Source organism: Macrotis lagotis, chromosome 1, assembly GCF_037893015.1.
Source record: "Macrotis lagotis isolate mMagLag1 chromosome 1, bilby.v1.9.chrom.fasta, whole genome shotgun sequence".
NCBI classification, from domain to species: Eukaryota; Metazoa; Chordata; class Mammalia; order Peramelemorphia; family Peramelidae; genus Macrotis; species Macrotis lagotis.
This window is the reverse complement of record NC_133658.1, coordinates 743547-771514: the sequence shown is the minus strand read 5'-3', so window position 1 is coordinate 771514 and position 27968 is coordinate 743547. Positions and strand designations below refer to the sequence as shown.

The following is a 27968-nucleotide window of genomic DNA, read 5'->3' as shown; positions in this document are numbered from 1 at the left end:
TGGTACCAGACCTTCACACAACCCCAGATGAGGGCTGCCCAGGGCAGGAGAGGGACCCTCTCCTCCCTATTCTTAGATGCCCCTCCACCTCTTGAGATGCACCTAATGACAGCACTCAGGATGATTCGCCTTCGTAAAGGTGAATGGCCAAGTTCTTTGTAGGCTTTTCCTTTGGTTCACTGTTTTCTGAAATGGTTTTACTAGAAATTTTCTGCTCTCTTTCCCCATGCTTTATAAAGTCATTTATACTCTAAGCTGATGTTTCCATCAGTTGTCATGTCGTTCTGCTTGGCACTAAAGTCACGGGATAACTGGTTTTCTACTTTTTGGCCTCTTCATAGGGACAAATACTTTACATCGGTAAAACTTCTCTAGGTTGGTAATCAGAGTCAAGGTCTTTTCCTTTATCCATCTTTTTTTTTTCTTTTTTGAGACAATAAAAGCTCCTTTATCTGGCCAGACCAGAACTGTTTGTAATTTTTCACAGTATCTACTCATCTTTATCCCTTTTTTTTTTCTAGTTTGTCTTGGTTTTACTCTTTCCTCTAAATCATTGATGGCTAGGCTGCACACAGGATTAAATGAGTGACTGGTCCTTTCCAATCTGCTAAGTCAGAGTTGGTTTCCCTGTGATTGTGCCATTTCCAGAGACTTTCTTCTGGACCTTTCTGAGTGGTCTGGCCTGAATGGCTAAAGGCATTTGTTTTTGCATGGACTACCCCGGGAAAGTTGTCTTCTCACAGCCTGCTTTCTCAGGAACCTGGAGAGGTTAAGAAGATACCTTCACAGTGGTTTCGTAGCTCTTGGGGATTCTATTTCTTTGACTGCAGGCAGAATCAAACTGGCCAACTCCTTGGAGAGACGGCAAGATGCCCTCCCTGGAGCTGGTGATTCCTTTGGGTTTTTGGTCTCATTTTTAGTGAGAATGCCAATCCAACAGTGGGTCAGCCCCACAGAGAGACAGAGCTCTCACTGTTAAAGAACTGCCTGGAAAATGAGGTGAGTCCTAACACCCTCCCCCCTCTTCTGCAGTAAGTGGAAGGGGCCACAGGAGACCCAGATCTGTTTCCTTAGTCAAAGGGTCCAACCCCCAGGGGCTGCCCAGCTGGTCTTCAGAAAGCAGCCAAAGCCTGAGGACACTCTAGATTGTTAGTGATCTCTTGAGGCAACCATGTAATGATGTATTGCCAAGAACCCTGACTTAGGAGCGAGGGACCTGGATTCAGATACCACACTCTGATGCTTTCTCTCTGTGTGACCTTAGATAAGTCATTTCCCCTCCTTGGACCTGAGAGAGTTGGCCTCAATGCCAACTAGGTCCCCATGAATATTTTCGCTGCATGAGGGCCATGGTCTGGTCGGTATGAGGGAGACAGAAGGGAAGCTCACATTATGCCAAGGGAAAGGAGACACATCTACAAATAATTGTGATGCTGGGTGAGGTGGGATAAGTGCTGGGAGAGGGACCCCTAGGGAGGTCAAGGACTGGAGGGTCCTTTCTGGCTAGAGGCAGCGGGGTGGGCTTCCAGGAGGAGGTGAAGGAGCTGGGGAAGGAGGAAAGGCAGACAAGCCAGGAGCACAGCTCTCGGGAGGGTGGGAGCATGGAGGCCACTGTGGAGCAGGGGCTGAGGGGAGATAACCAGGTGGACTCTTAGATGGTCAGAGAAAAGCCCCTGCAGGTCATCTGGCTTAATGCTCCAGTCATCCAGAAGGAATATCTGATTGAGGAGCCAGGCTCTTCCCCACCCCCACCCCACCCCCAAGGATTAGGGAGCTTCTGGGGCAGCCAGAGTCACCAGGACTTGAATTCAAATCCCTCCTCAGACATTTACTAGTTGTGTGACCCTAGGCAAGTCACTTCACCCCAGGAGCTTCTGAAGTGTTTGGAGTGAGGAAGTGAGGAAATGAGACTTAGCGTAGGGTAACCTGTGGATGATGAATAGAGAGACTGGAGGCACCAATGAGGAGGTTTACACAATGGTCCAGGTGAGGGGTTGGGAGGGCCTACCTAGAAAGGTGAAGGTCTAATGCAAACCTGATCCTGTGAGGCTTGATTGACTCCCCTGGGGAGGTGAGAAAGAACAAGGTTGTGGACTCTTGGTGTTTGGCCATTTGTGGCAATGCTGCAGCCAGTAGTCCTGGCTGAACCAGCCCAGCCTCCCTCCCATCCTCCTCCCAGACAGGACCTCTCCCACTTGTTTGAGAGGAGGGGGATGGCTTAGGCCACATCCTCACCTCCACCAGAGACCTACAGGCAAATATTTCCTTGTCTAGGCTGTGCATGCCAGGGAAAGGTAGGTATTGTTGCCCGCTCCTCTCCTCCTTCACTGTCTCCTTCCCACTCCTCCCCTGCAGTTTTTGGGGGCTCATTCAAGCTACAGAAGCAAGGATACTAAACCCCCCCCAAAGGGCCCAACTCCATGCCCTAGGTGCCCTTGAGAACAGGACTAGATATAGGAGAGCCCCAGGACTTCATACAAACTGGGGATGCTACTGGTGGGGGTGACTGGTAGATTTGGCTATAGGGGAAAGGCCATCACCGGCTGCTGCCAGATGCCTCTGCCATGCTCGCCCACGAGCCATGCTGGCTTTGCACCATGCCCAGTCCCCATCGCATCCTCACACCATGTTTGACCAGGTATCCAACCCATCGCAATCATACCCATCTGGTGGGAGAAATGCTGCCACGTTGGGTGGGGAGTAGCTGTTGGCTCAACTATTCATGAAAATGAACACCTTCTCTACGTTTCTGATTTATCTGTGTGGAAACCTGATTTTTTTATCTTTTTGAATTTAAGTGGTTTGTTGTTGTTTTGTTTCTTTAAAGTGATGGTTCTGGGTGGGGGGGGGTGACCTCTCAGCTCCCCGGCTCCTTCTGTTGCTGCTTGTCCAACACCTTCTGTCTGTGACTCCTTTTGACCGTCAGTGTTGAGTCAGTCTTGCCAAGAAACAGTGTCCAGTATTTCTGATTTCTTGACTTCGATTCCCCACCCCAAAAATCAGAAGCAAAGTCCCCCATGCAGCCGCCGACCCTTTTCCTTAATGGGACCTGGCCTGTCTGTCTTCTCTGTTCTGCAGAAATGTTGAAGGAGTTGAACCAGCAGCGGAAAATGAAAGAGTTCACAGACCTGAAAATTATTGTTGACGGCAAAGTGTTTGAAGTCCACCAAAATGTGGTAGCTTCCTGCAGCTTGTATCTCAAGGACCTGATCAAAAGGTTTGCTCCCCTCCAGCCGCGATCTGGTCTACTCCTCTGTAGGACGCATTGTGTGGCTTTTCTCCCCCTCTCTTGCAGGTCCCGAAGAGTGACTCTCCTCTCCCAGAGCCAGCAGCCAGGCGGTCCGCCTCCTCCGCGGGGGCCCTACCCCTCACCAGTCCATCCCCTCCCAGCATCTCCCACCATTCACTCAGACTCAGGTTCAGACTGACTCTGACTCCAATGGGCAGTTTGTGCCACTCTGCCTAGTTCAGCCCAAGGAAAGCCTCCTCTGCCTCCAAGCAGCCCAAAACCCAAAGGGCCAGACCCCAATTAGTGGGGCACCACCTTCACTCCTTCCCACTCACCCACTCTCTCCCTCTTCCCTGGCCCGCAGGGCTGCTCATCCCATAAACACTTTGGGCCAGGTCCCAAGGGCTGGTGACACCTTTGTCCCTCAGCCCAGCCTGGGAGTCAGAGAATTGGCACCAAGGTCTGCCCACTAGTCCCTCACCCCACTGAGCATCAGGATGCAGGCCAGCCCCCCCTCGGTGCCACCTGCTCTTCCTCTGCCTCTGGCCCGTCTTCTGAGAATTCTAGCAGACTGACCCTCTTGCGTGCATGCAAACAGTTTCTCTCCAACCTGTTGACTTCTCAATTCCTGCCCTTCATGTCCTGGTAGTTGGGGTCCTCCGGGTGAGTTAGAGTAGCAGGGGCCCCATCCCTCCCTCAACCTGATGTCAGCTCATTAATGCCACCAGACGCTTGCCTTGCAGCACCTCCCAGCAGACGCCGAGCCCAGAACCACTAACGTCAGCCTCCAGCTAACGTCCCAGTGACTGCCTTTTGTTTCAGGACAGCCCGTTGGCCAGTATCTACTTTCCACACGGTTGTGTCCTGAGCCTAATGCTCTCCAATGCTGTTTCTTGTGGATAGATGTGATTTTCTTCTGATGTCATTCCACCGTGGCATTATCCACATTTCAGAAGGGGGCAGAGCTGTGTGACTGGGGGGGAATGCTGGAGCTGGGCCTTCTCTCCTCCCCGCCCCATCCCTTCCCTCCAGTCTTCCCACATCAGCCAACATCTATTCAGCTCCTACTGTGTGCAAGGTTGTGCTTGACCCAGGGGAAACACAGGCAGCAGTGGACTCCTTCTTGCACTCCAGGGGGCTGCATTAAGGAGGGAGGAAGGGCAGGAGGGAGAGGGAGGAAGAGAGAGAGAGGAAGGAAGGAAAGAAGGAAGGAAGGAAGGAAGGAAGGAAGGAAGGAAGGAAGGAAGGAAGGAAGGAAGGAAGGAAGGGAAAAAGAGGGAGAAAGGGAGGCTGGCTTCCAGTGTGCTAGGCCTTGTGCTAAGCACTAGAAATGAGGCCTGAATTTAGACTGCAAGACCCTAACGGCCAAAGAAAGCAGCCTGTATTAGATCCCGGAGGCAGGTGGTGTCCCCTAGAGCATCTTGAGCACCTGGAGCACTTGGTCAGAGCCAGACCTTAGAAAGCTTCAATCGACAGCTCTATAAAGGACACCTGGCAGTAGGCAGGAGATTAGACCAACCCGGGTGAGGGATGGTGAGGGCTTGGTGGAGGCTGGTGGCCCTGAGAGAGGAGAGAAGACACAAGTTGGATACAACAGATACTGCCGAGGACAGGTCAACAAGACTAGGCAAAGCTCTAAAGCTGAGAAATGAGGGAGAGGAAAGAGAGGAGGAGACTCTTAGAAGTCAATGGTAACAAATTCTGCTCTGAAGAGGAGACCAGAGCTTAAGGGCCAGCAAGACCTTGAGCCAGAACTTCCCTCCTCCCCTTCAGTCTCTCTCCATTTCCTTTTCCTTCCTCCTAAGACTGCATTTCAATTCTTTAGGAAATCACTCATCACCACCTTCCTCTTCCTCTCCAATAATGTCCAGGATTCTCCCAGAGTCAGTCAAGGGGGAGGGTAAGGACTTGATCTGACTGACACCAGAGAACCATTGTGTGTTCTAGAGCAAGGAAGGGAGAGAGTGGAGGCATGGAGACCAAGCCAGAGGGATGGGGCAGGACTGGCTTTGCAGGGCATGTCACCTCTTCTTGATGGACCCAATGACATACAGAATCCCTTCCAGCTTGGAGGGGCTCTGATTCTAGGGGCTGGCGGAAGTCTCTGAAAAAGAAGACATAGCCCCTAAGGCATTTCTAGGGTAATGTTGTGGTTCTGAGGCTACTTACTAGAAAAGATCAAACCAGAACTCTGGTGGGCATGGGTCATTCCTCCCAGAGGCCCCATTCAGCCTCCTTTCCTGCTGATACAGTGGTCCAAGTCTCCCAGGGCTCCTCGTCACTGTGTGCCTGGGACCTTGGGTCTCTTCTTCCTGAGGACCTGAGGAGGAGCTGAGGCAACAGCTCCTGGAAGACAGAGACCCCAGCAGTCTGGGCTGGAGCAGTCAGGGAAGGTTTTCTAGGGAGGAAGACCTTGAATAGGCCTGGGGCAAGAGGAAGGCATTTCTGACAGAGGAGACTGTGTAGAGAAGAAGCAGAGGAGAGTGTGAGCTGACTGTGGTCAGAGCAGGGAGTGAGGTGGTCTAGCTAGAGCAGAGAGTAAAAGCTGAATAGAGCCAGAGGCTGGGAAACAGAACCAGAGGTTCCCTGGGGATAAAGGCTGGAGCTAGACCATGGAACTCAACCCCATCCTGGAGCTAGAATGTGGAGCTCAGCCCCATCCTGGAGCTAGGACTTGGTCCCATCCCTGAAGATAGACCATGGAGCTCAACCCATCCTTGAAGACAGAACTTAACCCCATCTTGGAGTGAGAATGTGGGGTTTATCCCATCACTGAAGCTAGAACATGGAGCTCAGACCCAGACTGGAACCAGACTGTGGAACTCAGTCCCATCCTAGAGCTAGAACATGGAGGAGATTGGCCCCATCCTTAATGATAGACCATAAAGCTTAACCCGTTCTTGAAGATAGAACCTGGAACCTGACCCCATCCTGGAGCAAGAATGTGGAATTCAGCTCCATTCTGAAGATGAAATATGGAGTTTGATTCATCCTGGAGCTAGAACATGGAGCTAGAACATGGAGCTCAACCCATTCCTGAAGACAGAACATGAAGTTCAGCCCCATTCTGGAGTCAGACTGTGGAGCTCAGCCCCATCTTGGAGCTAGAACATGAAGGCGATTGGCCCCATCCCTGAAAATAGACCATGTAACTTGACCGCCTCTTGGATTGAGAATGTGGAATTTAGCCTATTCTTGGAGCCAGAACATGGAACACAGTCCCATTGGGGAGCCAGCCTGTGGAGTTCAGTCCCCTTCTGGAGCTAGAATGAGAAGGAGTTTGACCCCTCCCTGGTGTGAGAATGTGGAGTTCAATCTAATCCTGAAGACAGAATGTGGAGTCTACCCCCTTCTGAAGATGGAATGTGGAGTTCAGCCCATCCCTGCAGATAGACCCATCTTAGAGCCAGATTGTGGAGGTCAACCCCTTACTAGAATGACAATGTGAAGGAGTTTAGTCCCATCCCTGCAGATAGAAGATGGAGCTTGACCCCCATCCTGGAGCCAGATCATGAAGGACCTTGGCCTTATCCCTGAAAATAGAAGGTGGAGTTTAATCCAGTCCTGGAACTAAAACATGGAGGAACTTAACCCCATCCCTCGAGAGAATGTGGAGCTCAGTCCATCCCTGCAGATAGAACATGGAACTTGATTCCATCCTGGAGACAAACTGTGGAGCTCAACCCTGTTCTGGAGCTAGAATGCAAAGGAGCTTGACCCCTGCAGAGAGAATGTGCAGTTTTACCTGATCTTAGAGCTAGAATCTGGAGCATGGCCCCATTCTGAAGGTCAGAATAAGTCTGAATGGTAAAGATGGTCCCAGGACTAAACTCAGGACCAGCCCCACCCTCCAGGCAGAACCTTGCCATGAGATCCATGTTTCATGAGGCACAAGTTGATTTGCTTCAAAGAAAGAGCTCATCTAATGCCAAAGGAGCTGGCACAGAGCCCTGGTAACAGTGGATGTTTGCTTGCTTTGATGCTCTTGTCTCCAGTGGAACCCAGGACCCAAGTCAGAATTACTGAATATTCTGAGTACTGTAAGGGACATGGAAGGTGGTCAGCAGCTTGGATGTGGCAAACAAGCCCCATGAAACAGGCTGGGAGCCCTGAGCAGGAGGTTCTAGACCCTTCTAGACAAGACCCCTGAGCTATCTTGAGGAGTCTGGGCTCCCTGAAGCCAACTTCCAAACTGGGAGTCCACCCACAAGAGCCTTGTCAGGCAAATGAGGCACCAAGCTGCTGCCTGGGGGTTCAGGGAGCCCCCTTCCCCCTTGACAGGGAAGACTCTCCTGGCCAGGAAGGCCAGTGCTGAGGTGAGGAGCTGCTGCTTAGCTTTCTGTTGAAAGCTTAGAACCCCAGCTTCAGGGTCTCAAGGGGGCTCCCTCTCTCTATTCTGGGACTCATTCATGTCACTGGACCCAAAGGAAGGAATAACCAAGAAGGAGGCAGGTGGGAACTAGATCCAGACTCTAAAACTTGGCAAGAAAACAAGGATGGCATGAAGAACCAAGGACTGAATAGAGGCAGCTCTGCCCCAGAGGGTGGCCTGTGAGGTCATAGATGGGTGGGAGGGCCCAGGGCAGGACGAAGAGTGGCTCCAACACTTTCAAGCAGAGAAGCATGGGTCGGATGGACTGCCAGATTCTAGGTTCACCAAGGGGAAAAGTCACACTGGGCCGGCTGCCCTTAAGGCCAGACCAGGGCAGCCCTTCTCTGCTCTGCTCAGTGTCAGAGAGCAGCTAGAGACCTGAGCTACACTCAGAGATGACAAAGATGACCAGAGAGCCAAAGAATCTTTTGTGCAGGAGGGATAAGACAGGGTGACTTGGCAAGTCGGAGGCTTCTGTGGAGGTCTGCCCCCCCCAATCCAGAGGGGAATTGAATGACCATGAAGAAGGGGGGTTCCAGGGCTGTCAGATGCCTTCCCACTGAAGGTCAGCATGCATATGCAGACACATATTTATAAAGATCCGATTGTCCAAGGCCCAAAATGGGGAGTTCATTTTAAAAAGAACTGAAGTTTTTGTGGAACTCTATACCATTTAATTAAACACGTCTATTGATTTCACATGATCTTTAGTGTCCACACAATGAATTCAACCTTTCCCAAACAAAAAAAGAAAAAGTTTTTTATAACTTGGTGTTTTCTAAAAGCAGTTGAGGAATCAGGAAAGCATTGAATGGTGGAGTCAGAACTTCCAAGGATGGAAACCTGGTGACATCTGTCTCTGTGCCGCCAGGACCCACTGTCATGGGTGCAGCCGAGGTGGTCATAGAGGGCGTCCTGGGGGAAACTGCCTAACATCACAGGGGAGGGACCTCGGGCCCAAGTATCTGTTTCTTCTCACAAGGGTCTGTCCCCTTGGTGGGACTCTGGCCCAGGGTCCTACCTAGAGTTAGGTCACACACTATGTTGACCTTCTTGGCTTGGGATTGAGAGATACAGAGAAAGAAATCTGTAGGTGGGGAGAGACAGAACCAGAGACAGAGAGAAAGAAAGAGAGGAGAAAGAGACAGTCTTTTCCCGTGTCATGGGGAATGCAACATGTGCCACAAGGCGTCCAACCCCAAGGTCATTTGAACCCGTCCCATCTGGAAACATCAAACCCATGAGCCAGTGGGCAAGTCAGCCCTACCTGTGAACACCAGCTATTCCCTCAGGTGGTTGGACCCTGTATACCTGACAGGCGTTCTAATCTCGGCTCTACCTTTAGGGTCCTGAGATGTGCAGATCCTCTGCCTCCCTGGGATTTCTGAGTAGCCCTGCAGAGAGAGTCACAAGCAATGAGGGGTTGCTAGGACATAAGGAAGAATGGAGACGTCTGTTGCCCCTGTGGAGTGATGCAGGGCCCAGTGCAGAACGTCCTGCATTATCCAGTTCGTCCAAGGCTTACCCCATCTAAAGAGGCCCCACCAGCTAAGCATTCACCCCAGGACCTGGGCAGAGTCATGAGGTCCAGTTCAATGAAAGCCATGTAATATCTGTGTGACTATGCTCACCGTCTGAGGTCACTTTCATAGCCACCTGCCCTCCTGTCCTTCTCCGCTGACCTCTGTATGTCCACCTGTGCCTCCTCTGGCCAAGAAGAGCCCCTTGCTAAATCTCTAGGGACCGGGAGCTCACTACCTCCCAGGCTGGACAGGATGCCTCATTACTCTCTCTCCCCCTACCTGGTCCATTTGGTCATGGGGTTCCCCCTCCTGTGTCTGGGCCTCAGGGTCTTCCCTCCTGCACCCCACCCTATTAATCCCCTCTCCTAGAGGTGCTCTGGATAGGTCTGGTCTGATCAAGACAGAGCACAAGTGACAGTCCCTTCACAGTCCTAGACATGTCCTTTGACCGCTTCCTGCCCCCAGAGCTGGATTGTCTGAATCTGCTTGGATACCCCCTGTGACACTTCCCTGGAGACCACCATCCAGAGGAGACCTCAGTTCCTCGACTAGGATTCTTTGGACCTGATCTTTAAGCCACTTCTGACCCAGGCTTTCCATTTTGTTCCCAAGAGGGTTGGGAGAGGAGCCCACAGGTGCTTTAGGAGACCCTCGCCAAATCTTTTCCCTTCTATAGACCTCGATTTCCTCCTGGGTAAAAGGAGGATCTTAAAAAGTTCTAAACCCTATTATCTTTCACCCAGAAATTCTTCGTCTGTGAAAGAACCCTGAAAAACAAACCCATTAACCAAAAGCCAATGAGTTCGGAATGACTTGACCAATGATAATATTAACCTGTTCTGGTCAATATGGCAATCACAATTAATAGGCATTATTACATAGCACACTAAAGTTTGCAAAGTGCTTTTCAAATATAACCTCACAATCCTGGGAAGCATTTTGGGAATGTACTTCCTGGGAAGCAAAATGTCTCCTTTTTATCCATGAGGAACCTGGGGGAGAGGTTAGGTGACTTGCCCAAGGTCACACAGCAAGGATGGGTATGAGGTTAGATTTGAACTCATGACCCCATACTAGACCTGGTACTGTAGGCACTGTGGCGCCATTTGCTGCCTCCAGGGCTAAAGTTTAGTTGGTTCTCTGCTCACTGCTTCCTTTTCCAGAGGTCCATGAACCATCCCTTTAATCGTATGATCCGGATTTCTTTTCAAGGAAATCAATACAATCTCACTGAAGTTTTTTCCCTTTCTTTGAAAATGGAGTCACCTCTCCTTCCCCCTTCCTGGGACACCTCTCCTCAGCCTGCGCTCTGGTCATCCCGGAAGAGAAGCTGCATGAAGCCAAGCAGAGATCAGGCTCTCTGCCTGTCCTGGCACTCAGGACACCTCCCTGGACTTTGGGGGGGCTGGCCAGATCTAGCTCTGGGGGGGCCCCATGGATGGGACTCGGCAGTTCGGGGGGCAATCCGGCCCTTTCCTCTCTTTCTTCACCTTGAAGCCTCTGAGCAGAAATTAAGGTTATAGGGAAAGTGGGACCACGCTTGGGACATGAGGAGGATGAATCATTTCATGAGGTTTTGAGTTTCTCTGTTCTAGACCGCCTCCACTGATTCCTTCTGTCTTTGGGATTCTGTGATTGTAACCATTTGCTCCCCAGTGGGGAGAGAGTCTTTGGGAAAAGCACCATGAATTCATAGTGTGGCAAGTGGGCACAGCTGGGGAGGGTCACCACAAGAAAGCCAGCGCAGCCCTGGGGTGGGAGTGGAGAGGCCTGGAAGAGGGCAACAGGGAGGGGGGGAGATGCCCTGTTACCGCCATGCCCAGAGATCTGAGAGAGAACCTCCAAACCTTCTTCCTCCCCCAGGGAGGCCTTGGGACAGGAGCTGGGGTCATCACTCAACTCTGGCCCAACAATGGCCAGAGCCCCCTCTGATCATTCTGCCTCATCCTAGTCAGCAGATGACCCGATGCCGTCCACCTTGGGACCCTGCCCCCAACGACCAGCTCAGGGATGAGTGACCACTGGGCGGCAGGGTGCCGGTGAAGCTGCAAACCTTGCCTGGGAATGGGGACCCCACCTTTTCCCAGCACTGCGGCTAGGCGAGTCCCTACCAAGTTCTCCCTTTCCTTGCCCTACCAAGAGGGCAAAGAACAACTGTGGCCTGCCCCGAGCAGCTGCCGGTTCGACCTGATGGGCTCTGGGAGGGAGGGAGAGCCGGTTGTTCCTGAGGACTCCCCCGTCTCCTAATCCACCTCATCTTTGCTTCCTACTCCTAACGGCAAGTCACCGACCTCACTGGCTTGGTAGGGGCGGGGGTTTTCTTTTGTTTCTGTCTTTAGGTCCTCTCTAGGGATGGTGCCGGTGCCTGCTAGGCCCCTGGGGCGGCATGCCCCGTCCCGCTGTCTGTCCCTCGAAACCTGGCAGACCTCCCTCCCCCATCCCCATGCCCCCTCTCCCAGCATCCCCCCAGGTTCACCAGCACGAGCTCCCACACAGGCCCAGGCGCTACCCCGCGCCCCCAGACGAGGCCCCGCTGGAAGGATGGCTGCTGGCTGCCTGTGACGGAGGGAGAGGGTCGCTCCCCCTGCCCTTCCCAGCTCTAACCATTCTGTCCGTCAATCTCGTCTTGTCTTCCGTTTCCAAGCAATCCCATGAAGGGCTTCCTTTGCTGTGCCCAATAGGGAACAATACGTTTTGGGGCCGGGCCAGATAGGAAGGCCTGGGCAGCGGCCCCTGGCTGAGGGGGTCCTCACAGGCCTCTCCCGCCTCTCTTGCCCCCATCTTGCTGCCGCCTCCCATCCACATTCACCTCCGCCTCCGCGGAAGACAGAGAGGGTCTGCAGCTAGGGACCGCTGCCCTGCCTGAGGGCGGGGGCCCAAAGTCTATTGTTTCCCTTGGGAGCCCCCTCCCCTCATCTCCATCCGTGTGACTCATCCTTTTTGGTTCGCACCCTTTTTTGCATGAAAAGCCGACTAGCACCCACCAGGGCTTTCCGCTGCCCCTCGGGCACCCTCCGGGGCACGCTCTTCTCTTGCAGATGCGGAGCTGGGTCCCTGGGGTCAGGGGTGCCATGCTTTCTGATCCCCCCAAGAGAAGCACGTGACTGAGGCTGGAAGGGAAGGCAGTGAGGCCTCACCCCGCTGGGGAGCGGGGGGCACGGCTAGGGCTGGGGGGCTGAGAAGGCTCTGGTCTGCTATGCCTAGGTCTCCCCGGGAGCGCGACAGCCGGGACAAGCTGGAACTTAGCCTGCCCGACCTCCGAGCTGACGTGCTGGAGCTGCTTCTCGAATTTGTCTACACGGGCTCGCTGACCATCGATGCCGCCAATGCCAAGACGCTGCTGGAGGCCGCCAGCAAGTTCCAGTTCCATACCTTCTGCAAAGTCTGCGTGTCCTTCCTTGGTGAGCTATGACCCAGGGAGATTGGGCTTCCTGGAACCCCAGGGGGAAACGAGGGAGTGGACACCACAGGGCAGGGGTCCTGACCCTACCATGGAACAAATCCTTATCCCAACCCAGCTACAGACTGACCCCTCTGACCCCCTAACCCAGTAACACTGACCCTCTGACCCCTAAGTCCAACACAGAATGATCTTTATGACCCCCTAACTTAGCCGTACACTGTCCTCTGTGACCCCCTAATCAGTCACACACTGACCCTTCTGACCCCCAACCCAGCCACAAGCGGATTCCCTAATCTTTACATCAGCCTAGTCAAAGTTTGACCCTTCCTGACCCCTAAAACAGCCATAATCTGAGTCTCTGAGCCTTGGCCCCAAAACATCCCAAGTTCCACACTAGCTGGTCCCTTGACCATGTCTTCTGGTTCCTTCAGAGCCAACCCAGGAGCCAGCAGTGATGAGAAGAGCAGGGAGACCCCCAGTTTTCCAGAGTTGCCCCAGTTCTATCCCTTTCTCCACTAAGAAGGTGGAGCCTGAGCCAGAGAAGGTCTCTTCAGAGGAGAGGCAAGGAGGGAGAGGGTGCTACCGAGTCAATAGAGTGACCAGATCCTCTTCTACCCTGCAGAGAAGCAGCTGACCCCAGGCAACTGCCTGGGGGTGCTGGCCATGGCTGAGGCAATGAAATGCAGCGAGCTGTACCATATGGCGAAGGCCTTCGCACTGCAAATCTTCCCAGAGGTGGCCACCCAGGAGGAGATTCTGAATATCTCCAAGGACGACTTCATCGCCTATGTGTCCAATGACAGCCTGAACACCAAGGCAGAGGAACTCGTCTATGAGACTGTGATGAAGTGGATCAAGAAGGACCCTGCATCCAGAGCGCAGGTGAGGCCAGGCAAAGAATGTGATAGGGAGGAGGCAAGGTAGCATCCAGGAGCTGACGCTGACAGCCTAGCAGCCAAGGGTGGGGGATGGAGATGCCACTTTGGGTGGGGGGATGGGAACAAAAGCATCAGGATCACCAGATGGAGACTGACTGAGAATGCCAGGACCACCAGCTGAAGATAAGGACACCAGGACCACCAGCTGAAGGCTGACTGAGCACCAGGACTACCAGCTGAAGGTTAAGGGCACCAGGACCATCAATTGAAGAGTGACTGAGCACCAGAACAATGAACTGAAGTCTAAGGCCACCAGGACCATCAGCTGCAATTGAAGGACCCAGTATCAGCACATCATCTCCTAACTCTGATTGAGAAGTTGATAGGACACCCAAGACCACATAGGCTGCTGGAGGCAGAGGGGCTGGATGAGGTGACCCCTGTGACTCATCCCTGGGTAATGTGCTTTGACCATGACCTGTGTGTGCAGGTATTAAAACTCAGAATCCAAGAATTACCTCTATATGCCCTCCCCAAGCCTGGGCTCATTCCCTTTCCTCTTGAACCCTCAATGAGAGCCGTCTATACCCAGCCATGCCTCTCTCCCCTATTGTTTCTGGCTCTGCTTCCCAGGGTCAAGGACAGCAGCTGTTCCAATTCTTTTTTTTAAATTTAAATTTATTTTTTATTAAAGATATTGAGTTTTACATTTTTCCCCCAATCTTGCTTCCCTCCCCCCCCCACAGAAAGCTGTTCCAATTCTTGAAGACAAGCCTCATATGTCCTCTGAATCTTCTCTCCTCCTGTCCAAACAGCCCCAATTCCTCCAACCAATTCCTATGCCATGGTCTTGTAGACCTTTCCCACACTGGCTGCTCTTCTCTAGATACTTTTCTGGCTTATCTCTGTCCTTCTAACCTCAGATGCAGAACTGAACAGGGTCATTCTGGGGTGATCTGACCAGGGCAGGGGGCTTCCCTAGTCCTTGGTGCCACATTACTTTTTGTCAACTCTTGAGAGGCTCGATGTCCACAGAAATCTGGGGTGAGGTTGTCCCCAGTCTTGGGGATTGGGAAGGAGAGGAAGTCTGTGAGCCAGGAATCGAGCTCTAAGAACAGAAAGAGAATGATCAAAGGAAGGTCAAGCTTTGGAACTGGAAACAGAGAGGCCTGGGATCTGATCCAACCTCCAATACTTTTTTGCTAGATGACTTTGGGCAAGTATGCTGTATGCCTCAATTTCCCCATCTGTAAAACTTGGGTAATGATTGCCTCAACTTCCAAGGTTTGTTATGAGGATCAAATGAGTTATATTCAGGGAAGAAGACTTTATCCCCATCACCCCATGACTGCACTGGACCCCCAGTTTCTTGAGGGTAAGTAGGGGCTCTCTCCATGGTATTTCCATTCACTGAGTGGAAACAGTTTGTTGCCAACATGGAGGAAAAACAACACACAGCTGGCAACCATGGAGCAGAAAAGGAGTGGGCAGCTTTCAGAAGTTTGGTGTACAGAACTGCATTTGCTCATCTGGGTCAGAACACTCACAAACATCAAGATTAGTTTGGTGAAAATGATGGGGAAAGTCAGAAGCTGCTAAATGAAAAATGAGAATTCCACAGGACAATTTATCCATTTCTAAGAAGGCAGCATTTAATTCCATCAAAAGCAAAGTGCAATATATAACCTGTATCCAAATTGCTCACCATTTTAAGGAGGGGAGAGGGTGAAAATTTAGAAACTAATTTTTTTTTTTAATGCTTGTTAAAAATTGTCTACATGTCATTGGAAAAAATAAAATATTATTTGAAAAAAAAAGTAAAGTGCCAGCAAGGCTTAGAGAGATGCAAGATTCTTGGCTTAGTAAGAAGGCACATGAAATTAAGTTTTAAGCTGATAGTAACAATACAAAGCCCTTTCATGATTCCTTAAAGGCTTATAGACAAAAGGTCTCTGGTCTATCTCAGCTATTCAGTGCAGATGGAGTCACATTGTTTAGGGAAAAGGATATACTCACTGAGAGAGCTGAATACTTCCATAGTGTTCTCAAAAGACTGTCATCAATCAATGCTAAAGCCATTGACTATTTATCTCTAGCTGAAGTCAATCCCTCTCTAGACAAATTTCCAACTGAAGATTTTTGTTTTGTTTTGTTTTGTTTTTGCAAGGCAAATGGGGTTAAGTGACTTGCCCAAGGCCACACAGCTAGGTAATTATTAAGTGTCTGAGGCCGGGACTGACTCCAGGGCCAGTGATCTATCCACTGCGCCACCTAACCTCCCCTGAAGAAGGTTTTTGAATGCCATTAGGTTTCTCTTATGTGGCAAAATGCCTGGCATTGATTCTACACCAGCTGAGATTCACCAGGGAGGGATCCATTACTCATACAAAAGCTGACTGAAAATTTGCAAGTTATATGGCATAAGGAAGTTATCCCCCAGGAGTTCAAAGATGTCTCAATTGTCCATCTCTATGGTGTCCATAGATTATTCTATGACAGTCATAGGGGTGTTTCTGTCTTAATCATTGCTGTCAAGATTCTTGCCAGAGTCCTCAATAAGCTTTTCCTTCTCCTGGAAAGTGATCAACTACCTGAGAGCCAATGTGACTTTGGAAAGGGTCGAGGAGCAATCAATGTGATGTTTGCTGCCCAACAACTCCAGGAGAAATGTCAGAGCAGAACAGAGTTCTGGCTACATTTGTAGATCTGACCAAAGCCTGTGATGCCATCAATCATGAGGATCCATAGAAGATGATTGCAAAATGTGGTTGCCAAGAGAAGTTCATCAGCATTGTACATCAATTTAAACCATGATGTGCTCACACAAGTTCTGGGTAGCGGATAACATTCCCAGTCATCAGTGGAGAGAAGCAAGATTGGATATTTGCTACCATACTTTTTAACATGATGTTTTTAGCCATGTTGTCAGACCCTTTGTTGAGGATGAACATGGCATCCAGGTCAACTACTTCAGTGGTTCAAATTCTTTAACTTGAAAAGAAGAAAGTGGAGGGAGAGTTGGTGTGTGACTTTTTTCAGATGATGTGCCCTTGATGCAGCCTCTGAGACTGAGATGCCATTGAGCATGGATCAGTTCTCTACTGCTTGTGCTCATTTTGACCTAAGTCATCATTTCATCATCCATAGCTTGATGCCATTTTCATCCTCTCTCAAGCTAAACTGCCAAGCATTCATGGTCTACTTCAGAGAGTACAACTCTGACGGGCTGGCCATTTTGTTCTGATGTCAAATGTACACTTGACTAAAAGACTTTTTCACAGAGAACTCACACAGGGAAAATGCATGAGGAGTGATACAGGAACACTGAAGAATTTTGGAATTGACTTTGAGATATGGGAGATGCTGGCACAGGATGGCCCAGAATGCTGTGCCCTTATCAGAGAAGGAACAGTGCTCTATGAGCAAAGAATTGCAGTAACTCAAAAGAAATGTGAGATGCACAAATTTAAAGAATCCACTCAAATGTCCACATGGACTATTTGTGCCTGACCTGTGGTAGAGCCTTTTGTGTTCATATTGGTCTGGACAAAACAGACCATGTTGTACATTGGCTCCAACACAGAGATATCATTTTGATTCTCTGAGCATGGACAAAATTTTGATTCTCTGTTGACCCAACATTTTGTGCTTCCCAGTCTGAAGATCATGCACCTTACTAGGGAAAAAGGAAACAAAACTGCATCTGAATCACGTCCAACCCTCCCATATACCCTGCACAATAGTCTTCTTGTTTTCGACCTCCCCTTTGACCCCCATATTGTCCTCAGCCTCCTTCTTTGGCAGCGGCTCTTTCAGAGCACTGGTAATCCTGGCAGGATTCTTCTAAGGCTGAATGAACCCTGCTTTCAGCTTCTTCCACCTGCCCCTGCTTCCATCTCACAAATATGAGGTTTCTGATTAGTTCCCTGTGTGTCTCCTTTGCACTTTGAAGATCCCCTTTCTCAATCCTTCCTCTTTGGATTCAGTTGCGACCATGTCATACTCTAGAATGCATACCCTAGTCCAAGGTCAGGTGTTTCTCTCTCTCTCTCTCTCTCTCTCTCTCTCTCTCTCTCTCTCTCTCTCTCTGATACTCCCTGAAATCATCTCTTCCGACTCTAGGGTGGGTGTCAGGCTATCTGGCTTTTCCTTGCTTTCTTACCACCACCACGAAAGTGTCTCTTTCCTCTCCCTATTTTATCATGTCTAAAATAGCAGTGACTCTTACTGCTTATTCCCCCTTCTGAAAGATGAAATGATCCATCAGAAACAAATTTTCTTTTTTAAAAAATATAGGATAAAACTTAGAGAGATGCCACTGGAGTTTATAGAACAGATCTGGGTCTTAGGAAAATCACTTCGGTGACTGAATGACTGAATGGTCTGGAGTGGTGGAGACTTCAGGCAGCTTATTCTGGTAGTCCAGATGTGAGGGGATGAGGGCCTGGCCTGGTGGGGGCGGGGCCAGAGCGAGAAGGGGCGTGGTCAGTGCTGAAATGAACTTGGGAGGAAAGCGACCGGAGGCGGGGCAGAATTGACCGGAAGTGAAACTGACAGAGATGCGAAACTGACAGACCCCGGAGGTGAAACTGACAAGAGATGCGAAACTGACAGACCCCGGAAGTGAAACTGACAGAGATGCGAAACTGACAGACCCCGGAGGTGAAACTGACAGACCCGGTCTTCACCTCCAGGCCTGGGCCGGTCCTGGGTCTCAGCCGATTCGAGATACCCAGAAGGCAGATGGAAAAACCTTTGGTGTTTATCAGCCTCCTCAGCCTGGCCCCTTCCCACCTTCCCAGTCGTCCTACACTTTACTTTTTTCCCCTGTTTGTGATCTGACCACGTTGGCCTTCTTGTCATTCCCTCTCCCACTTAAGCCGGCTTTCCATGCCTGGAAGGTCCTCTCCTCACCTCTTCCTGTCAGAGTTTTTTCCCAAAGCTCTGCTCAGGCATCTCCCTCCATACAGGCTTTCTAGACCCCTTCAGCTCCTCAAAACAATGCATTCAACAATGCATTCATTTTTTTAAAAATTATGTACATACTTATACATAAATCTGTGATCTCCCTGTGGTTGTAGGAATTACTCTCTGATCTTGCTCCAGCCCAGACATCTCCCCTCAGGCATTGTGCCCCTGAGGGTTTGAGGGGTCTCTTCTCTAATGATTTTGTCTTGAATCCCTGGTTTGGTGTAATCCCCCCCCCCCCAGTTAGCACTCCAGTTTCATTTGTTCAATTAACATTAATTAGCTTCTACCTTGAAAAGGTGGCAAGAAGAGACGTGCTCTCCCAACACTATGAGGGCAGACTGCTGGATGAGCCACCCCTAGGTTTGGGGCTTAAAGGTTCCCTGTATTTCTAGAACCTCCAAGATGGATTGACTGAGCTCACAAGGGCACAGCTGTTGTCAGGCTTCTGAGTCTGTGGGTTGGGCCTGAGGGCCCTCCCTTATGGCCTCATCTGCTCTCTCACCAGCACCAAAGCACCAGGAGGGCCTAGTCGGAGATGAGGCAAAGCTCTTAAGGACTTGTGTCTCCAGAATGCCTTTCCGCCCCTCTACTGGCTCCCTCGCCCAGCTCCTACACTGACACACTGCTCATCAAGACCAAACTCAGCCCCCCGCACCTACCCCATGTACGGAAGCCCTTCTAGAAGAGGGGCTGCTTCACTTTTGTCTGTGTCCCCAACCCCAAGCAGAGTGGCTGCCCCCACAGCAGGGGAGGTAGCTGACAAGTGTGGGGGATGAGCAATCCTTGTCTTCAATATGGTTGCTCGTAGAACTCACAGGGCTGAGTGTGTTGAAACCAGAGCAAGTTCGGATCATGCAGGGTCCTATGTTATCCAGGGTTCCTTTCTCAGAATCAGTAAGGGGGAAGAGTCCATCCACTCAGCCTAGCTGCTGCCAGTTTACAAAAATAGTATGCATGGTCCTTGGTATCTGGCTCATCTCTAGTAATCATGGGAGCGTCCAGGGAAATACAGGAAGAGAAAACGAGGTGATCAACAGGCACAGTCACCTGTCAGAGGTCTACCGGCCAAACAACTTAGCCAAACTCTGCTCCCAAAGCCTTTGGGTGCTGCATCCAAGACTCCTGATGTGTCAGTAAGAGCGCCCACCTTGAGAAACTCCCTGTGTCAAGGTGGGGCCCCCACATTATACAGAATTCTAACAAAGCACCCATTCAGACAAGACAAGCCTGCCCTCCGGGTCTTGAGGTGTGTCAGTCTCACCTCTTGGGTCCCTCGTCAGAGACCTCATTCCTGACACTGTGGCAGCAGAGAACAAAACCAAGAACTCAAATAATGCATTAAGTTTGTAAAGTCTGACAGAGGAGAGTTGCTCCTCTCCCAGAGCCTGTGGGATTCAGGGCGCCAGCACAGGGGCCAGGTGAGTGGTTAACACAGTCTAAGTTGTGACTTAAGCATTAAAGAAATCACCTGGTCTCTCAGCCATATAGGGCAAGGTCAAACAATACAACTTAGTTTCCCCACCACTCCCCCAGAGACAGGGAAAGGCTCTACCCTCCTTGGCTCCTTTGCTTTCCCAGAGCAGGGACTAGCTGGCCACCTCTCTCCCTACCTTAGCATGCCCCGGAACTGCTGGCCGTTGTGCGCCTACCCTTCATCCACCCCAGCTACCTGCTCAATGTGGTGGACAACGAGGAGCTGATCAAGGCATCCGAGGCCTGCAGAGACCTGGTCAATGAGGCCAAGCGTTACCACATGCTGCCACATGCCCGCCAGGAGATGCAGACACCCCGCACGAGGCCCCGACTCTCAGCAGGTATGGCCCAGGAGGTGGGCTGGGCAGGGAGACTGGACCCTAGGACTGGAGCAGGCTGACTCTAGCCAAAGAGATCAGCAAGCTTCTCACTCGTACCTGTACATACCAGACTCTGGCTCTCTCTTACATACATATGCATTCAGTTCGATATTTTGGGGTTGGGTAGAGTCATCCTGGAGCGCAGGGAGTGTACTGATGGGCTCCCTGGGAAACCATGTCCTTGCAGGTGTGGCTGAGGTCATTGTCTTGGTTGGGGGTCGGCAGATGGTAGGGATGAGCCAACGGTCACTGGCTGCCGTCACCTGCTGGAACCCACAGAACAACAAGTGGTACCCCTTGGCAGCCCTCCCCTTTTATGATCGAGAATTCTTCAGTGTTGTCAGCGCTGGGGACAACGTCTACCTCTCTGGTGAGGCCCTAAAGCTGAGGGATCCAGGGATGGCACCTTCTGAGTCCCAAGCTTGGTAGTATGAATCAGGGTGGGGGGAGGTGCATCCAGGGACAGTCCATAAACTCCTGGATGGGGTTAGAGATCAGGACACTCAGGGACTATAAGTCCTGCCCAAGAGCAAGGGGCTAGGGGTACAGTCAGAGGAAGGCCTGCTCTCCTTGTCACCGTGCTCACACTTGCCTCCCTTTGGCTTCTGCTGCGGGGTCTAGGTGGGATGGAGTCAGGGGTGACTCTGGCCGATGTCTGGTGTTACATGTCCCTGCTTGACAACTGGAACCTGGTCTCCAGGATGACAGTCCCCCGATGCCGGCACAACAGCCTGGTGTATGATGGCAAGATTTACACCCTAGGAGGTCTTGGTGTGGCTGGCAATGTGGATCATGTGGAAAGGTGAGGAGGCAACCTGACAGATGTCCAGACTCCCAGCCTCTTAGAAGTGTTCAGAGAACACAGAAATCCTGGCTTCAGAAGGGATCCAGCAGCCAGTAGCATGTTGGGCAGGGAAGCAGGAGACCCTCGCAAGAGCCTAGCACACAAGGACGGGAGGTGGGGGGTTCCATTCTGCCTCCCCGGGGGCAAGGGCCCTGAAGGTCAGGTCCCATACAGAACTTTCAGTGACCCCCAACCCTCCTTATCACCTCTGGAGTGTGGCTGTTTTGAGCTCTTTACCACATCTGCCCCCCCCCATCACTCTGCAGGCCACCAGTCTGGCCTGGCTCTTCCCCAGCATCCCCCGGGGACCACATCCTCCTCTCTGGTTCTTGGGAACCCGGAGTTCTTCCAAGCCCAGGGTCTTCCCTGAGCCCTACCCACGCGGGACTCAGCTACACTGTCCCATCCCCCATTAGCCTAGTGGAAGGAGACCCTTGTGTTGGCACTCTGCTTCTGTTCCATCTCTGAAATGGGGAGGTCAGTTCCCAACCAGGCTGTCCTCCCTAGAGCTTGGCCTGAGACTTGGTAGAGTGGCTAGGTGCCCAGAGTGCCAGGTCCAGAGCTAGGCTGACTCATCCTCATGAGTTTAAATCTGTCCTCAGACACTAAGTTTATGTCACACTGTTGGCCTCAGTTTCCTCATCTGTAAAATGAAGTGGATAAGGCAATGGCAAACTACTCCAGTATCTCTACCAGGAAAGCCCAAATAGAGGTCTCCGCTGTGACTGAAAAACAACTGAACTGGCAAGAAGAAACCCCCAGGCTTGGAGAACTAGCCCCCTCAGGCCTCGTGCCCTTCCCAGATTCTGGTGTCCTTCAGATCCCTCCCACAAGGAGGCAGGAAACCTGATGGAGGTCAGGCCTGGCTGCAACGCATGGTTATACAATCCTGAAAAGGTGTGGGGGCAGTAGGGCAGGCATGAAGAAGTGAGGGCACTGCTCCATCCAATCTGTGTCTTCCAGTCATTTCTCCAGTCCCCACAGAGAGGGTCCCAAGTGCTGATGGCACCCTCCCCCCACCAGGGCACACCCTTTGACCCCCGAGCTGGTGTTCTCTGGCACCTGCTGACCTTACTGCCCAACAGTATTTTGTTGCATCAAGAACCAGAAAACTAGAACTCAGCTCTAACCAACTCTGGGCAGGAAAGAGGGAAAGCTAAGGATCTGCCTGGAGCAATGCAGAAATTCTGCCCAAGACACACACACACACACACACACACACACACACACACCTCCCTCCCTCTGTCTCTCTTTCTCTCTCTCTCTCTCTCTCTCTCTCTCTCTCTCTCTCTCTCTCTCTCTCTCTCTCTCTCTCTCTCTCTCTCTCTCTCTCCCCCCTTTCCTCTGAGCTGGCAAAAAACAGCAGACACTGATTCAGCCTAGCCAGAGAACAAAAGCAGGAGGTCAATGGGCCCGCCCAGGTTTGATGGTAAGGCACTGGCACCCAGCTAGGGTCAGGCCTGTCCACCCAAATCTTATCAGAGGCAGAGGGAAAGATTCCAACCACAAAGATTTCAAGAACAAGAAAACTCAGCTAAAACCTAGACCACAATACAGACAAAACAGTGGGAGAAAAGTAAAAAGACCTAAAGTTTCAAGCACCTCTCAATAAATATTGAAGATGATGGGAATCCAACTGACTCGATTCAGACCCTTGTGGGTTCCCAATTGCAGTTGCCAGGGCCAAAATGGCAGGAAGACTCGAGCAGAAGCAGTTAGCAAAGGAGGAGCCTGGGACTCCGGAGAAGTACAAAGAGAAGAGCCAAAAGCTGCAGAATGGCAGGCGACTGATCCAGAGTCACAAAGCTAGAAGGGCCCTAGAATCCCCAGGCCAGTCCAAAATGTGGCCACCACCTCCTGTGGGTTTACTGAATGCTTTTAGTAAATGAAGCCAGGCTACCACAGAGTTCTCACCAAAATGGCAAATCAAAATATATTCTCTGTTGTTTCATAGAAACAGCCCTGTCCTACATGATTCTACCTCCTCTACCAGAGCTCTGGTCATCACCATGGATTTGCTGATAGGCTGCAATATGAAAATAGAATTAAGACAGAAGTGATAGTGGTGCTATGCCACAAAAGAGCTCAAATGAGAGCTGGAGAACCCTGAAGTTTCTAAAGTGAGAGGCCTAGGGAAGTCACATAGAACCCCCAAATCCAGGTCTTGAGCCCAGACCCTATGCTTCCAAATCTAGCACTGTTCCCACCATCACACAACCCAAGAGGATGGCATGTCCAGGGAAATCTGCAGATCCTACGGTCACCCAAGGCAGCAGAGAGTTGCCATAGAGATGGAAAAAGGCTGAAGCCTGGATTTCTCTCCATACAGAACAGAGGCCAGGCCAGGCTGTACCCATCCTCTGCCAAGTTCTGAGCATCCTTCCTAGCTTGGGTGGAGGGCTACATGCCTATGGGATGGGGGAGGTCTTTTCTCCCACCCCGCTGTACACTGTATACCTTCTCTCAGGTCATCAGGTGTGTGATGGTGTGGAATCTTCCATACAAGCAAGATGAAGATCAGTTCCAGGATAGAGGGTGTCTGCTCTTGTACTAAGGGCTCAGCTTCTGAGCCAGATGGGCTCTTTGTCCAAGCCCGGCATGAGACTAGCAAGGCCAGCTTCAGGGTGGGCACTGAGGGGGTTCGCCCAGAAGCCCCAGAATGCCCAAGAGCACACAGCAACAGTGACACTCGCTGCAAGCCACAGCCACGTCCCTAGGCTCTCACCTCCCACATGGCTGTTAGTCTGAGCAGAGCACCCAGCAGCAGCATTGGCTTTCTGATGAAGCCCAACTTCAAGGCCATTTGTCATCCAATAATAAACACATGGAGGAAAGAATATTCTCTGTGTGGGAGGAAAGCGAACTGGATCTGTCATCCTGTCCCGGCTCTCATCGGCTGTTTTTAATCTTCTAAAATGTTGATTACTCATTTTGAAAACTTACACTCAGTGACAAATACTGAGCATCATCCAGTGGCTGGAAAGGAGCCAAACTCGGCTCTCCTACCTGGCTCTGCCCTGCCTTCCATGTCCCTGAGGGCAGGACATGCCTGGCATCTAGGCGTACTCTTCTTGAGCACACATCACTTCCCCCTCATTCTCTAGCCCCTCTGCCGGCCCTTGGCTTTCCCTCTTGGACCTGACCCTACCCTCAAGAGCTATTGCCGAGGCACTCCAGCAGTCCTACCCTGCCTCCCAGGCTGACACGGAGTCATTACTATTTGTTGAATGGAACCCTTCCCCTCATTCCCAGTCTATCTCAGCCCACAGGTTTTTCAAGGGCAACCAGGCATCCCCAGTCTCTCAGCGGTTCTTAAACCTTTTGTGTCCTGGACCCCTTAGTGATTGGGGAGAAGCCTCAGAATGGCTTCTCTGCATTTTTAAAATTCACAATTGGAATGCTTCATGTGATAGTAAAGCTATCATTCTTTTTCCTTATTTCTCTCCAGTCTGCCCCCATTAGCCCTTTCTGTGCTTCCCCTTTTAGCCCAAAGAACAATTTTCTTTCTGGAGATAAAAAAAAAAAAACTGTCAAGACGAGCAGTTCACTCTTCTCTGTTGTTTTCTGCAAGCCCTCCCTTCCTCCCCACATCTGTCCCATCCTTTCTCTGATGCCCCTTTCTCCCAAAATTGCTTTTTAAAAACTCCTTTTGGCAGGGATATTCAGATCATGTCCTCTATATGGAGCCTGTGTGGGGTGATCACCTGTCTTCTCTACCTAGGATTAGTCCATTTTCATTATTTTCAGCCTAGGCTCTAAGGCATCACGTTTACTTTGATAGTCTTCTCAGTTTATAAAAATTCAACATCTCTCGGTTTTTGATTAATCATTCTAGCTTATTGTCATTTAGCAAAATAGAAATTGTTTCCCCTAAGTTTTCTTAGCTCTCTATGTAAGATACTGTGTGTAGAATATACATTATATTCCATGTGCACGTCTCAAAACCCTGAATCTCCTAAACGTGAAACACCCAAGTGACTGGTGTCCTAGTCACTAACAGCGTAAGCAAGAATAAAACAGGTCGGTATTTACAGTCCTTCCACTGTGGGAAACGCCGCCCGGCCTGAGAGACCCTTTGACCAGCCCTCTAACTGCTAAGCCTGCCTCGGTTCTGGAATGGCAGCCCCCCAGTCGTCTTTCAGGAGACCAGGGAGAGCTTTCCCCAGAGGGTTCTTGAGTGTTTCTTCTCTCAGACAAGGAGGCCACGCGTGGTTTCTCAGGCCGGTGCCCTCGGTCCCCTCAGTGCCCTCTTCCTGTGAACCACAGACTCTGTGGAACCACCTTCAAACTCTCAAAGAATGAGTCAGGTGGACATTCTCCAAGATGTAATATGGAGGCTCCTCTCCCTGTACCTTGGCGTGAAGCAAATTCGACGTGAAGAATTTTCAAAGAAACCTGCATTCCAAAGAGCCTGCTTCTGCTCACTTTACGGACAAGGACTGCCCCTTGCACTGTCACTCCATGACCTCCCATCTCCCCCATCCCCAGGACAGGCAGAGACCGGGGCCACTATGGCGGCCCCCCCACGGGGCTCGGCCCTCTCTGCAGGTCACTTTTCTCTGCCTGCGTCGGGCAGCCGCTGGGGGTCCTCGTGCTCCCGGTCCAAGACCTTGAACTCTGTCTCTGCCGCCCCCATGGGCTCCTCCTCCTCTTCCCTCCCCCAAATCTGCATTCCCTAACAACGGCATGTTTCATCTTTGCGGGGTTCACTTGTGTGAAGCACCCCGTCACTGTGGGAGAGCCAGGCCTCTGAGGGACGGCAGAAACCCAGCTGAGACCCAAGGGAAGGTGGGGGGGACGGACAGGTGAGACCCAAAAGGCAAGTGCTGGGGTGGGGGCTGGGAGGGAGCCCGGAGCCCCCCCCCCAGGACCAGACCCCGCGGTGCCCTTCCCAGAGACCCCGGCCCTGTGCTCTGCCCAGGTACGACACCATCACCAACCAGTGGGAGACGGTGGCCCCCCTCCCCAAGGCCGTGCACTCGGCCGCCGCCACCGTGTGCGGGGGGAAGATCTACGTGTTCGGAGGGGTCAACGAGGCCGGCAGGGCCGCCGGGGTGCTGCAGTCCTACGTCCCGCAGACGGACACCTGGAGCTTCATCGAGTCCCCCATGATCGGTGAGCAGGGCGGCGTGGGGGAGGGGGCGCGCCCGACCCGCGGGGCAGTCTGGGGGGCCCCTCCCGGGGGGGACAGTCGGGGGGACCCTCCCGGGGGGCAGTCTGGGGGGCCCCTCCCGGGGGGCAGTCTGGGGGCCCCGCTCCGGACCCTCCCCCGCAGTCAGCGCCCCTCCTCCGCCCCCAGACAACAAGTACGCCCCGGCCGTGACCCTCAACGGCTTCATCTTCATCCTGGGGGGCGCCTACGCCCGCGCCACCACCATCTACGACCCCGACAAGGGCAGCATCAAGGCGGGGCCCAACATGAACCACTCCCGCCAGTTCTGCAGGTGAGCGCCCCGCCGGCCCCCCGCCCCCTGAGGCCACGCCCCTGGCGCCCCGCCCCTCCGCCCCTGACGCCCCGCCCCCGTCCCTACTCCCCGCCCCCTGACGCCCCGCCCCCGTCCCTCCGCCACGCCCCCTGACGCCCCGCCCCTCCGCCCCTGGCGCCACGCCCCCGTTCCTCCGCCCCGCCCCTGACGCCCTGCCCCCGCCCCCTGACGCCCTCCGCCACGTCCCCTCCCCGCCCCCTGACGCCCTCCGCCCCGCCCCCTGACGCCACGCCCCGTCCCTCCGCCCCGCCCCCTGACGCCCCGCCCCTCCGCCCCTGACGCCCCGCCCCTGACGCCCCGCCCCCGTCCCTACTCCCCGCCCCCTGACGCCCCGCCCCCGTCCCGCCCCCTGACGCCCCGCCCCCGTCCCTCCGCCCCGCCCCTGACGCTCCGCCCCTCCGCCCCTGACGCCCCGCCCCCGTCCCGCCCCCTGACGCCACGCCCCCGTCCCTCCGCCACGCCCCCTGACGCCACGCCCCTCCGCCCCCTGACGCCACGCCCCCTGACGCCCCGCCCCCGTCCCCGCAGCGCCGTGGTGCTGGACGGCCGGATCTACGCCACGGGCGGCATCGTCAGCAGCGAGGGCCCGGCGCTGGGCAACATGGAGGCCTACGAGCCCAGCACCAACACGTGGACGCTGCTGCCGCACATGCCCGGGCCCGTGTTCCGCCACGGCTGCGTCGTCATCAAGAAGTACATCCAGAGCGGCTGAGGCCCGCCGCGCCACGTGCTCCGGGCCGCGCGTGAGGCGCCTGCGCGCCGCGCCACGTGCTCCGGGCCGCGGGGCCGCCCGCGTGTGCGCCTGCGCGGGGCCTGGCCGCGGCCTGGCCGAGTGCGCGCGCAGCCCCGGGGCTGGGGGCGGGGCGGGGCCGGCACAGCAGATTATTTTTGATATGATAGCTCTATAGGGAGGGCCCCGGGCCGGGCCGGGGTCTCGGGGCGGCCCCCTCGGACCTCCGGATCCGGCTATGCAGCGAGGTGGGAGATTATTTATTCTTTTTTATTTGAAGTCATAAGCACAATGAATCCCGCCCGCCCCGCCTGCCCGGCCCCGGGCCCCCCGGCCCCGCGCCCCCCGGCCCCCGGCCCCGCGCCCCCGGCCCCGGGCCCCCCGGCCCCGGACTGTACATAGCGATCTTTATGGGTTAGCTCTTGGTATACGTAATAAATCTATTTATAGACCTAGACTCCCGGCGCCCTGGCACCTTCTTGGGCTCCGCGCCCCCCGGGCGGCCCGACCGCGGCCCTCCGGAGCCCAGAAGCCGAAGCCCCGCCGGCCGGGGGCGCTTCCAGGGTCTCCCCGGGGTGGCCCTCGGGGGAGAGCTCCAGAACGACCCCTCATGTAGATGAGGACACTGAGGCACGGACCCCGCGGGGAGCAAGTGCCGGAGCTCCGGCTCGGTCGGCCC

General features: G+C 53.0%; 1 protein-coding gene across 2 annotated transcripts in view; it reads left to right on the top strand.

Annotated features, from left to right (window-relative positions):
* Positions 1 to 27271, top strand: part of KLHL29 (kelch like family member 29) — a 159343-nt gene extending 132072 nt beyond the window's left edge. For both annotated transcript variants that reach the window (XM_074194803.1, XM_074194812.1), the window contains 9 exons: positions 3079 to 3217; positions 12329 to 12525; positions 13150 to 13409; positions 19992 to 20190; positions 20417 to 20599; positions 20851 to 21031; positions 25995 to 26188; positions 26373 to 26517; positions 27088 to 27271. In XM_074194803.1, coding sequence (XP_074050904.1) covers positions 3079 to 3217; positions 12329 to 12525; positions 13150 to 13409; positions 19992 to 20190; positions 20417 to 20599; positions 20851 to 21031; positions 25995 to 26188; positions 26373 to 26517; positions 27088 to 27271 — 1682 coding nt within the window. The remainder of the gene's footprint in view (positions 1 to 3078; positions 3218 to 12328; positions 12526 to 13149; positions 13410 to 19991; positions 20191 to 20416; positions 20600 to 20850; positions 21032 to 25994; positions 26189 to 26372; positions 26518 to 27087) is intronic.
* The last annotated feature ends 697 nt before the right edge of the window (positions 27272 to 27968 follow it).